The 11,443-nt window shown below is 42.5% G+C and overlaps 1 protein-coding gene across 3 annotated transcripts in view; it reads right to left on the bottom strand.

The window, feature by feature from the left end:
* Positions 1-3,530: 3,530 nt before the first annotated feature.
* Positions 3,531-11,443, bottom strand: part of IGF2BP3 (insulin like growth factor 2 mRNA binding protein 3) — a 160,118-nt gene continuing 152,205 nt past the window's right edge. For all 3 annotated transcript variants that reach the window (XM_090046769.1, XM_090046770.1, XM_090046768.1), the window contains 2 exons: positions 10,419-10,532; positions 3,531-6,083 (listed from right to left, as the gene is read on the bottom strand). In XM_090046769.1, the coding sequence (XP_089902895.1) occupies positions 5,982-6,083; positions 10,419-10,532 (216 nt within the window). In that variant the 3' untranslated portion in view covers positions 3,531-5,981. The remainder of the gene's footprint in view (positions 6,084-10,418; positions 10,533-11,443) is intronic.

The raw sequence follows: 11,443 nt of genomic DNA, 5'->3' as shown, positions 1-11,443 counted from the left end.
CCCTGGCATGCCAACATCTTACAAGCTGAGTTTGCAGGTGTTTTCAGCACTCCGTCCAAAAACATTTCCGACTCATGCTCTAGAGACTCTAACCCAACCTTCCAATCTGTTGAGATCCTTCTGAATTGTGCTTGTATCCTCCAATATGTCCTTCCCAATTTTGTTATCTGCAAACTTGCTCAAGAAACTATACCAGCATCCAAATTGTTAATAAAGGTACTGAATAGCACCAGACCCAGAACAGACCCCTGTGGGACTCTGCTTAACCTCCCATCATTCTGACATGGACCCATTATTACCTTTTGCTTGAGGCTATTGAGCTAGTTATCTATCCATCTTGTAGAAATTTTATCTAGCCCATACATCTCCAATTTGAGATCATGTAGGACCTTGTCAAAAGCTTTGCTGAAGACCAGATTCACTATATCCACAGCATTCCCTTCATTCACCCAAGTAGTTTCTCTTTCAAAGGAGATCAAGCCCTGCTGTCTTGAATTCATTCAGACTCAACAAAATCTCTTGTTATCTCCTCCCTCAGATTGCTCCTTTCCTTAGCCACATAATCCTTATTATTAGGTGTCTGGCTGCAGCTTAATTTTTTTGTGAAGACTGAAGCAAAGTAACTGTTGAGTAGATCCTCCTCTCTTGGAGGTAGAGTAACTCACTTAGCTAGGAGCAGTGGTAAGCCACTCTCTTTTATGAACCAGCAGAGGGGGAACAATTTGCCTCGCCCTCAGGATTGGGCCTTCAAAACTGCCTTTTACCCACACTTCGCAAATTCATGCTTTTGATCTGCTTTACCTACAAAACAAAGTAACTTGGGGTTCTGCATTTGCTGTTACCGCTATTACCAGTTTTCTTCCTCTACTTAGAGCAGTAAGAGCGAATTCAGATGAATTTTGTTGTTTCAAAATGTATTTGTAACTTAATTCCACATTAAATATGAATATAAATTTAAATATAAATATGAATTGCAGGGGTCATACGTTTGCCCTTTGTGACTAGATCCCCTAAAATTTCATTGCTATGAAGTTAGGATTGCTTCATTAGGAAATGGCTGTATTCTCCCTACATGCAGTAAGAGCTGTCATTCTGGCTGCATCTGTATTGCAAAGGAGTCTAACTGCCTAATCACGTACTGATTCTCAGCACTGTTATTTTAGAACAATTCTGCAATTTTAAATACCCATGCAGTGCAGTCTGTACTATATGTATGTAGGACAGTTAATTAAAGTCTGTGAATACAGTGTGTCCCGAGTGAGGCAAGAGCTCCTCTGAAGCCTTTGTTTCACAAACCATTTTAAAAGATATGTTTTATAATCTACACTATCTGTCTAGTGTCTCCTATTAAGAGGCTACCAGAGTGGCCCCTTTCGCATGTGCATGTCCCTGGCCAGCTGGCAACTGTCACTAGCAGCTGGAAGGGGAGAGACCCCAAACCCCTTCCCCATAGCCCTCCCTACCACCAAGCAGCTGTGCACTGCAGGGACAAGTGTCAGTGACAGCTGAGGGGGTGGGGCCAGCCCAGGCTCCAAGCAGAACTTTCTGCCCAAGGCTAGATCACAGTCCTGCACAGCACTGCCTGGGATGGCAGCAATCACACTCCTAAGTTAATCCTCAATGGGATCTCGATATTCGATAAAAAGCTTTAACAGAAAGTGCTTTAGGTTTGTACACATCTATCAAGGTTAACTTAGAGTGCAATCTGCCATTTTTAAAACACTCTAAGAGCTGTTAATGTCTGTTTAGTTATTGCTTTAAAGTACTTTCTGCCTGCTTAATGTGTGATGTGTATAACGCAGGGGCAGGCATGGGTGCCAGAGTGGGCACACAAAGGCATTTTGCTTAGCACACACCTTGGGGTGGGTGGTGGGAAAGGGGTTGGGGCAGTGCTGCCACAAAAACAGTTCCCCCACCATGTACTTCAGCACGCCAACATCTTCCAAGTTGAGTTTGCAGGGTTTTTTGGCACTGCTCAAAAACATTGCCAACCACTGGTGTAACATCTGTACCTAGCCATGGGGAATAGCTGGAGTTGTGCATACCCTTTAACTTTGACATATCCTGGCTTAAGTGCCTAAGTATGGCAAGCATAACCTTTTTAATGTGGCATTTTTTTTTTACATTAAATTGTATTCCATGTACAATTTAATCTACACTGCTGCACAGAGCGTGGATCTTGAAAATTACAGCCCACAGCTTCAGAGGTTATAGCAGGTAAAAATGGAATAATAAAATGCTTAAACAGCATGAATTGTAGCTACCATAAATGCTCCAGTTGTAACACAAGGTGGCTATTTTTAAAATCTTTCTGCCAAACAGTAAGTGGGAACAATGCCAATTCTTAAATTAAGCTTTAAGCAGCATCCCTGACCTCAAAGCTAGCTACAGCCTCTTTCCATGCTAAGACTAAGTCTTTGTGACATGACAGCACAGCCCCCTCCTGGCACTGGTTTTTCACTTCCCTCTTCTTGCAGGAGTACCTGATATTTAAATCATAAAGACAAACAAAAGTGGAATATAAAACAGCTATGAAGTAAAACAATTGTTCTGGATTCTCTTAGTCAGTTCTTCTTCCAAAGAAATGTCAAATATATTTTTATTCTACCTCTGCTGAACAAAAAGCCCCATTTACCAGGTCCCTTTTCAGTGAAAAGGGCATTACTAGAAATTAAAGGGTAGATATCCCTTAGGAACCTGGAAGCTAGGGACAAGAATGTCACTTCTGTGCACCAGCACTGCAGATTCTAAAATTCCAGGGACTGTGGGATTTACATGACCAATCTGAAGGAAGCTGAAGCAAAGGACAAGTGCAGATAGCAGCTCCCTCTGCCCCTCTCCCCCCGCCAAAGAAAGCAACACTAATATCCCTTACCCCCAACCTCCCTGCAGACAACCCCAATCTCTTTCCTTGGCATTTACTCTTGGTTGTAACGTGTGTAGAGCCTTTCCAAAGAGACCTACCTAGGCCACTCGGAATAAGGACCCTACATAACGGCTGTGCCTACACTAGATGCTAACTGAGCAGTTGCTACTGCAGTCATTTCGTACTTGTTTATACAAGTAAACAAGTACGAAATGACTGAGCGGTAAGTGGAGTTACTGCACAGTCTCACCATGGAACATAGTTTTCATGACACTGACTGTGGAGTAGTGTCGCATCACGCTTCCTGCCACATGATGCTACTGCATAATCAGCGTCTCATGTAGACACAGCTAGTAAAGCAGCAATGAAACCATGAAGCAGGTGGTGTAGTACTGATATGGGGAGGGGATAACAGAAGTTGCAAAACTTGAGACCAATGCTACTCTTGACCATGGCAAAAATTCTAGCCATCAGGGCTTTAGAATATCTGTAGATTGCTGCTGCTCCTTACCCAATGGCTATTATAGAAAAAGACAAATGGAAAAAAAAGTAATTAAAAACAAAATCTAAACCACACACACTTGATTAGAACAAACTTAAATAATTTTGCAGATATATTGCATCCTATTTTTAAAACACAAAAAACCACAACTACATCTGATGATAGGAGTTAAACTCTTTATTCCATTCAGAGGCATCTGGCAAGTGGAGCTGCGTTGGGGGGCACATTACAGATGAAAAATGATCCATACTTTGCAGATGTTGAAATCATTTACAGCATTTACTTTCTAGCTATTCCAAAATACTCCAAATTACCAAATCTCAATTGAAAATAAAAACATGATTTACCACACTAAGTCTAGAAATTTGAGAGATGACAGTATTTAAGTCAGCAGATGTAAATGCAGCACCTATTCGTAAAATAACTTTTATGGGAAATAAGTCAAATCCTTCTCAAATGTTAAGCAAGGAACATCGGACTTAGGCTTAAGTCTCAACGAAAATTAAAATGCTATGACTTTTCATACTTCGGTAATTTTAAAGTCATTGTAAGAAAAAATCTAAGGCTAGATGAAGGTCACTGTCAAAAAGGAAAAGAAACTTTCATTTTTCTCTGCTAAAACTACAACATAAGTTGGTGGTTTTTAAACCAATTAGTAAAGAAGAGATGCAGGAAAAACACTTCAGACCATTTTCAAAAATTATCTAATCTGTACAACAATGATCTTTGGGAAAAGTATCTATTCTATGTAGAAATGCCTCTATTTCAATATGAATCTAAGAGGTAGATCAACAAAATGATGAAACAAATGTTTTTTGCTAGTTGTGCCCCTCAAATCAGTGCAGCATGGTGATTCTGATCATCTCATGCACAAAAACATCACAAAAAAAGGTTCAGAGGTAATAGCATGGCTCTGTAGACCACACACATACAGGCGCGCACGCGCACACACACACACACACAGCAGTCTTTATGCACCATGTGTTGCCACATTTTTAAAACTGAGGTAGACTGAAGTTTATTGTAGAAACTTGAATGTGTAATATTACCACAATCATTATTCAAATTACATTCTGAAATTAAAAAAATTTGGTAGCTTTCCTATTATCCCTGCCTTTTGACATTTTTTTTCCTCTAATGGTTGGTTGCAGAACGTGCATAAATCCTGCTGCATCTATTATAAGCCAGGCAAAAGAGGGTTTTTTCTTTCCTTATAGTTTTAAAACCTTCAAAGTGGCTTAGTGTGGCCCATAACAGCGGCTGGATATGTAAACTTAGCCTTTCATTATCTTTACATGTGATCAAACAGTGTTTGACCTTCCCCCATCGTGGTAACTGAAAGCAGTATGATGCGATCTGCAGTGAGCAACAAGGACCACGTGGCCTTAAACATGCCCTGGCAGACCAAGTATTCTATCAAACTGAAGATGAAGCTTGCTCTTTGAACAGAATGGCAAAGTCCAAATGGGCTGCAAATGTTTAAATGTAGCATTATTAGGTAGTGATGGTCAAAGGCACAAAGGGTTCATGCATTCAATCAAGTAGCACAAAAAAACCAAAATTCAGCCTCCTGCAGCCTTCTAATTTTTTCCCCCAACCCCAGCCTCTTGCCATCACTTCCTTGTTCTGTTCCCAATAAAGTACCATCACAAACTTTTTCATCCCATCTTAAAACAAAAATAAACGGCATTGCTACTATCAGAATATTGGCATCATTCGCTATCTTTTGAACATTCACTGAATTTTTTTTAAACAAATGATGGTGTCGAAACCCTTCAGAAAATCTGAGGCTGTATTTTTATCCATCTTACTCCCATCAGCCAGCAGCTAGAAGCATCCTACTGTATTTTTCCCCCAGTAATTCCATAAGTACTCCAGGCTGGTGGCTGATCAAATTTTAATTTTTTTAAAAAAATAAAATGCTCAAGAACTATTAGCTTTATAAAGTATACAAAATACCAAAAGAAAAAAAAAAGCAAAAAGGAACAATTTCTCATTGAGGTACTAAATGCCTGAGGTAGTTTAGTAAAATGCATATTTATCTTTTTATGCCCTGGCCAACACCATACAACACTTCCCCTTAGGTTATTCATGGCAGTGTTATGTAAAAATGCAACCAAATTTTTAAAAAATGCTACTTGTTTAATATCGGGACTAACACTTAAACTCTTGTCAATGCCCTTGCTCTAACCCTAACCCACCCACAATCCCACCCTCCAATTGTGTTTTCTTTTATGACTGGACCCATAAGAGCAATGCCTTTTTTTTTTCAACCAGTGAACTCAGAAGAGAAAGCTTCATTAAACCAAGTTCTAAAATTGTTGGGGAATAATAAGAACAATAAAAAAAGACTAACGAGTTTATGTTAAATTGTGAGAATAGAACAAAGGGAAGTGAAGGGGTCCTTATTTTAAAGCTGGGTTTCAAAAGTTTGAGAGAGCTTAAAGAATACATTGTCAGAGACAGCATTCAATGGTTGCCTGGTCCTCAAACAGGTGACTGGCTTGGTGGAACTTCTGCATATAACTCCAACAGGTGTTCATCACCTGTCCATCTGTAACACAGTCTGTCTTTGGTCTGGCATCTGTCTCCGATGGGCCATTTTCTAAACCTTTATTTTCGTCTTGGCTGAGGCTGTCCACTTTGCGCTGTTTTTTGCTGTTGCTGTTGCCTTCTTACCTGAGCCAGTATTTCCTGAATTTTCCTCTGGGCAAGCTGCAGGATAGAAAGCAATATGCTTTTACTGCTAACTTGTTACACTAGTTTTTAGAGTTCATCATTAGTTTTCCCCCACCCCATTTTATTTAGCACCATGGTCAGTTTCCCATCTATAAAAAGGGAAATTATAAACTTTGAGATTTATGTACAAGCAGCGCTATACAAGAAGTAGTTATTATTTAACTGAACAATGTCATCATGTGCATAGATTGAATTTTTTTGAGGATAGGGTTGTGTGTGTGTGTGTGTGTGTGTGTGTGTGTGCGCACGCACGCGCAGACTGGGGCCTTTTCACAGATTTCATAGACATTAGGGCTGGAAGGGACCTCGGGAGATCATCGAGTCCAGCCCCCTGCCCAAAGGGCAGGAAGTCAGCTGGGGTCATAGGATCCCAGCAAGATAAGCATCCAATTTACTCTTGAAGGTGTTCAATGTAGGTGCTTGAACCACCTCCGCTGGCAGACCGTTCCAGACCTTGGGGGCTTGGACAGTAAAGAAATTCTTCCTTATGTCCAGCCTGAAACGGTCTTGCAGGAGTTTGTGACCGTTCGACCTCGTCATCCCTTGGGGCGCTCTGGTGAACAAACATTCCCCCAGATCCTGGTGGTCACCCCGATAAACTTATAGGTGGCCATCAGATCACCCCTGAGCCTGCGCTTTTCCAGGTTAAAGAGTCCCATGGCTCTCAGCCTGTCATCGTAAGATCTGTTTTCCTGACCTCTGATCATGCGCGTGGCTCTCCTCTGGACTCTCTCAAGCTTCTCCACATCCTTTTTGAATTGTGGAGCCCAAAACTGGACGCAGTACTCCAGCTGCGGCCTCACCGAGGCCGAGTACAAGGGGAGAATGACGTCCCGGGATTTGCTCGAGAAGCATCTATGGATGCATGCCAGCATTTTGGTCGCTTTACTAGCCACAGCATCGCATTGCAGGCTCATGTTCATCTTGTGGTCAATGATGACCCCCAAGTCTTTTTCTTCTGTAGTGCTAACCAACGTAGCACTGCCGAGCCTATAAGGGTGCTGCAGGTTTTTCCTCCCAAGGTGGAGAACCTTGCATTTTTCGGTGTTAAACACCATGAGGTTCTCGTCTGCCCATTTGCTGAGCTTGTCCAGGTCAGCCTGGATCACCTACCTATCTTCTGGTGTGGATGCTTTGCCCCAAAGTTTGGTGTCATCGGCGAACTTAGCCAGTCCACTCCTGACTCCAGTGTCCACATCGTTAATGAAGATGTTGAACAGTATGGGTCCAAGGACAGAGCCTTGAGGGACCCCACTGGTCACAGGGCACCATGATGAGTGACTGCCATCAATCACAACTCTCTGGGTCCGACCACGAAGCCAATTTCCCAGCCAGCAGATCGTGGTGGAGCCAAGGCCACAACTGGCCAGTTTGGCCAAGAGGTGATCATGGGATACCAGATCAAAAGCTTTTCTGAAGTCAAGATATATGACATCAATCTCTTCTCCCTTGTCCGGGTGATAGGTCACCTGGTCATAGAAGGAAATGAGATTGGTCAAACAAGACCTACCCGCAACAAACCCGTGCTGGCTATCCCTTAGAATGTTAGCCTGGGCCAGTCCATCAAGGATGGCCTCCTTAATAAACTTTTCCAAGATCTTCCCCAGGATAGAAGTCAGGCTAATGGGCCTGTAGTTAGCCAGATCCACTCTCCTCCCTTTCTTGAAGATCGGCACCACATTGGCCTTCTTCCAGTCTTCGGGCACTACACCAGAGCGCCAGGAGTTTTCAAAGATCCGTGCCAGGGGCTGGGCTATGACGCTCGCCAGCTCCTTGAGTACCCTGGGGTGCAGGTTTTCAGGGCCAGCTGACTTGAAGGTATCCAGCTTCTCAAGGTGTTCCTTCACGAGGTCAGCATTGATGGAGGGTAGGGGATCCCCCTCACCCAGATTTCCCTGTCCCATAGCAGGCATGGGCATCCCGTGTGACTGATGAAAGACTGACACAAAGTACCTATTTAATAGGTTGGCTTTTTCCTGGGTGTCAGTTGTCCCATCTGGTTCAGCAGGGGTCCGATGATGCCCTTGCTTTTCCTCCGGCTCCCCACATATCTGAAAAAGGACTTTTTGTTGTCCTTGATGCCTGAAGCTAGTCAGAGTTCAGTTGCAGCCTTGGCTTTCCTGGTTTGCTCCCTGCAGGACCGGACCAGCGCGGAGTAATCCTTTTTGGAGGTGAATCCCGTCCTCCATCCTTTGTAGGCTTTCCTTTTTAGCCACAGTAGGTCCGCTAGGTCTCTCGAGAGCCAGGGGGGCTGCTGTGCCTTCTTGCTGCCTTTCCTCCATGTTGGAATAGATTGAGCTTGTGCACTGAGGATCGCTTCCTTGAGAAGCAACCACTCTTCTTGAACTCCCATCTCCCTGGGGTCATGGTCCCTGAGGGCCTGACCGACTAGCCTCTTGAGCTTATCAAAGTCGGCTTTTCTGAAGTCAAGGACTTCTGTGTTGCTGACTGACTTGCCAGCTTTACGGCGGATGGTGAAGGTGATCAGCTCGTGGTCACTGTCACCCAACTTCCCACCAATCACTAGGTCGCCAATTAGGTCGTCCCCCGTAGCCAGTACCAGGTCAAGCAGTGCTTTGCCTCTCGTTGGCCCATATTACAATCCCTATGGCAGCAGTTCCCAATCTGTAGTGCAAGCACCACCAGTGGTACGCAGACAACCTGTCAGTGGTATGCATTAACAGATTTATCATAATTACTTTATATGATAAAAATTTGCTGGTGGCACTTAAGGTTGAACTGAAAAATTTGCTGGTGGCACTTAAGGTTGTATCATTTTAAATTGGTGGTGCACAATCTGTCAGTTTGGTAGCTGCTACCCTATGGTGTTACCACAATGCAAATAAAATTAACAACCAACTAACATCTAAGAAAGTCTACAACATTTATCCAAATGTTATTCCCAAGTTAGGCCCCTGACAAAACAGAAAGATGTTCCACAACACTGTGTTCCACATTAACTCATTCAATGTTATTCCTATTTTGTAGTATAATATGATATTCCTTATGTCACTATGCAGCAGGCCTATGTATTGAACATTAGAGAATTCTAAAGGTTCATCTTATACAAGTAAGACTTCTTTTTCTGAAACACCACTTAGTCTCTGAACTGGACACCACAACAAACCAAATAATTCACGTTAACTCCTCTGTGAACATGAAGGTAAGTGAAGGGTGATGTCTCTTAATCCTTGTATGATTAATTTAATAGATTATTAATATAAGTAAGTACTTTATACACAGATTTTAGTCCTAATTCCAAGAGACTAAAGCTGTGAGAATAAGTATATTGAGAAGACATTGGCAAAAAACTTGTTCTACAGGTTTAACTTTACTGCACTTACGCATTAATTGCACCACTCACAGGTATCTGTGAGGTATTTATCTGGTCCTGCATAGCAGATGAGTGGCACAAGGCTGGATCAGGACCACAGACTAGCTCCACATGCTGGATTTAATGCCCGTCTCAGAGCAGGTGCCATGTGCTGCACGCATGCCAGAGTGACTAGTCCAGGCTGGAGGAGGCATGCAGTGCCTCCTTCAGCCACTTGGGAGCCACACTGCCCACAGTTCTGCTCCATACTGGATCTAGGGTGCATCCCAAAGTGGCTGGAGCAGGTGCTACATGTATCATCTGCTCTGGGACTGTGCCACCTGCTCCAGGAATTGTGCTGGATCTGACATGGAGGTGCAGTCCGAGAGTGGTCAAAGCAGGCAGTTCATAGGACTATCTGGCATGCACTACACACTGTGTGTGGGTCAACTATGGGGCTCACAGGCAGCACTGCAGGTCAGATGATAGGGCTTCATGGACTTGATTTGGTCTGTGGGCTGCATCTTTGACATCTCTGGTATAACTGAAGCACAGCACACCTGGTCTACTTTTCCATGGAAAATCTGAAGTTCCATGCATTATCCTGTCTTGTGTTTTCTGAAGGCAACTGCTTGTCTTTATATTCAAAATGGAAACGGTGAGCATGCCTACATGTACAATTAATACTACTTGGCTTTACTGTGCAGTAAGCACCTGCACGTTTAGACAGCAACACTTTACTGCACAGCAGATTAGATTGCTTTACTCATGTAGACATGGCCAGTATGTTGTAAATAGCTCACCTGACAGGTCAACCATAAACTGATTATGACTTCAAAAGTCATAGGGCAAGATAGGTATGGCTCATGGCTACTCAGGATTTTCTGTATCTTAGAAGTTATTTCTTGCTTGGTGTATACATGCATAGGAAAAATTCCTAGGTGCAAAACATAGATAAAGGTACAAAAGCTACATAAAAATCACTGAAACAGCCCTACCTGGCATGCATAGAAATGGCCAGTTATTTTCACAACAACCTGATCATTTTCATCTGGGGTCTGGTCACGAGGGACTACAACTTCTGCACTTGTCAAATTCTGAAGCTCATTTACCTGTAAATAAATACTGGAGTCAGCAAAATGCAGCCATTTTAATTAATGAAAATTTAATGTTGCTGGCCATATGATCTATAAAAACAGCACCCATAGATTTAGAAGTCAACCTAAACGCAGCTGTTTGCCTGAAGAACAAGCAAGCATTTTATTCCACTGAAATAGAACAAAGTCAAAACCTGTGAAGAAAAATGCACGTTACTTGGAACATGGCAAGCAAGCAAAAAACAAGAAGCCTAAATTACTAAAATGCCTCAATACCAGTGACTGACATTTATGTTTCTTTGGACTGTCAAAATAACCAAGTGATAACACCAAAGATATAATACAGCATACACTGTATGTGTAGTACTGCAGTCACTTCCACTGTGAATATCATACTGTTATAGAAATTATAAATTCACCTTCTGCACTGCCCCACCTAGATTTTGAATCTGTCAATCCAATAATGTTGTTCAATAACGGAAAGCAAGTAAACTTTTTCAAGGGTGGTATAGGGGTCCTCAAACCATGGCCCAGAGCTCTTGGACCTATGCCTATCACAATAGAGAAGCATACACAAATATGCGGGCAGTGCAGTTCCAGCATCTCAAATTTTGTTGCACATGTGTGAGACATCAAGAACTGCTCACTTTTAAATCCATGTCTACTTGGATATCTAAAAGAGGACTGGAATTTTTTTTTAAGTCTGTATCTTTGTTTCTTCAGTGTAAATTAATCTACGGTGAGAGTTATTCAACAACCTCAGAATCTGAGAAGGAAACAATGCAGAGACAAGAAGAAAACTCAGCAGACAGGGAGAAATTAGAGCAGCAAGGACTGCAGAAAGTGGCAATCTGGTGGTGGTAACTTCTACACCCATGGAGTGAAAACAAAATAACCAAAATACACAACTGTGATTCACTAAATGG

The sequence above is a fragment of the Crocodylus siamensis genome, chromosome 5 (genome assembly GCF_052110815.1).
Source record: "Crocodylus siamensis isolate JL-2025a chromosome 5, ASM5211081v1, whole genome shotgun sequence".
Lineage (NCBI taxonomy): Eukaryota > Metazoa > Chordata > Crocodylia > Crocodylidae > Crocodylus > Crocodylus siamensis.
Note: the sequence above shows the minus strand (reverse complement) of the source record. Positions and strands in the feature narration are given on the sequence as shown.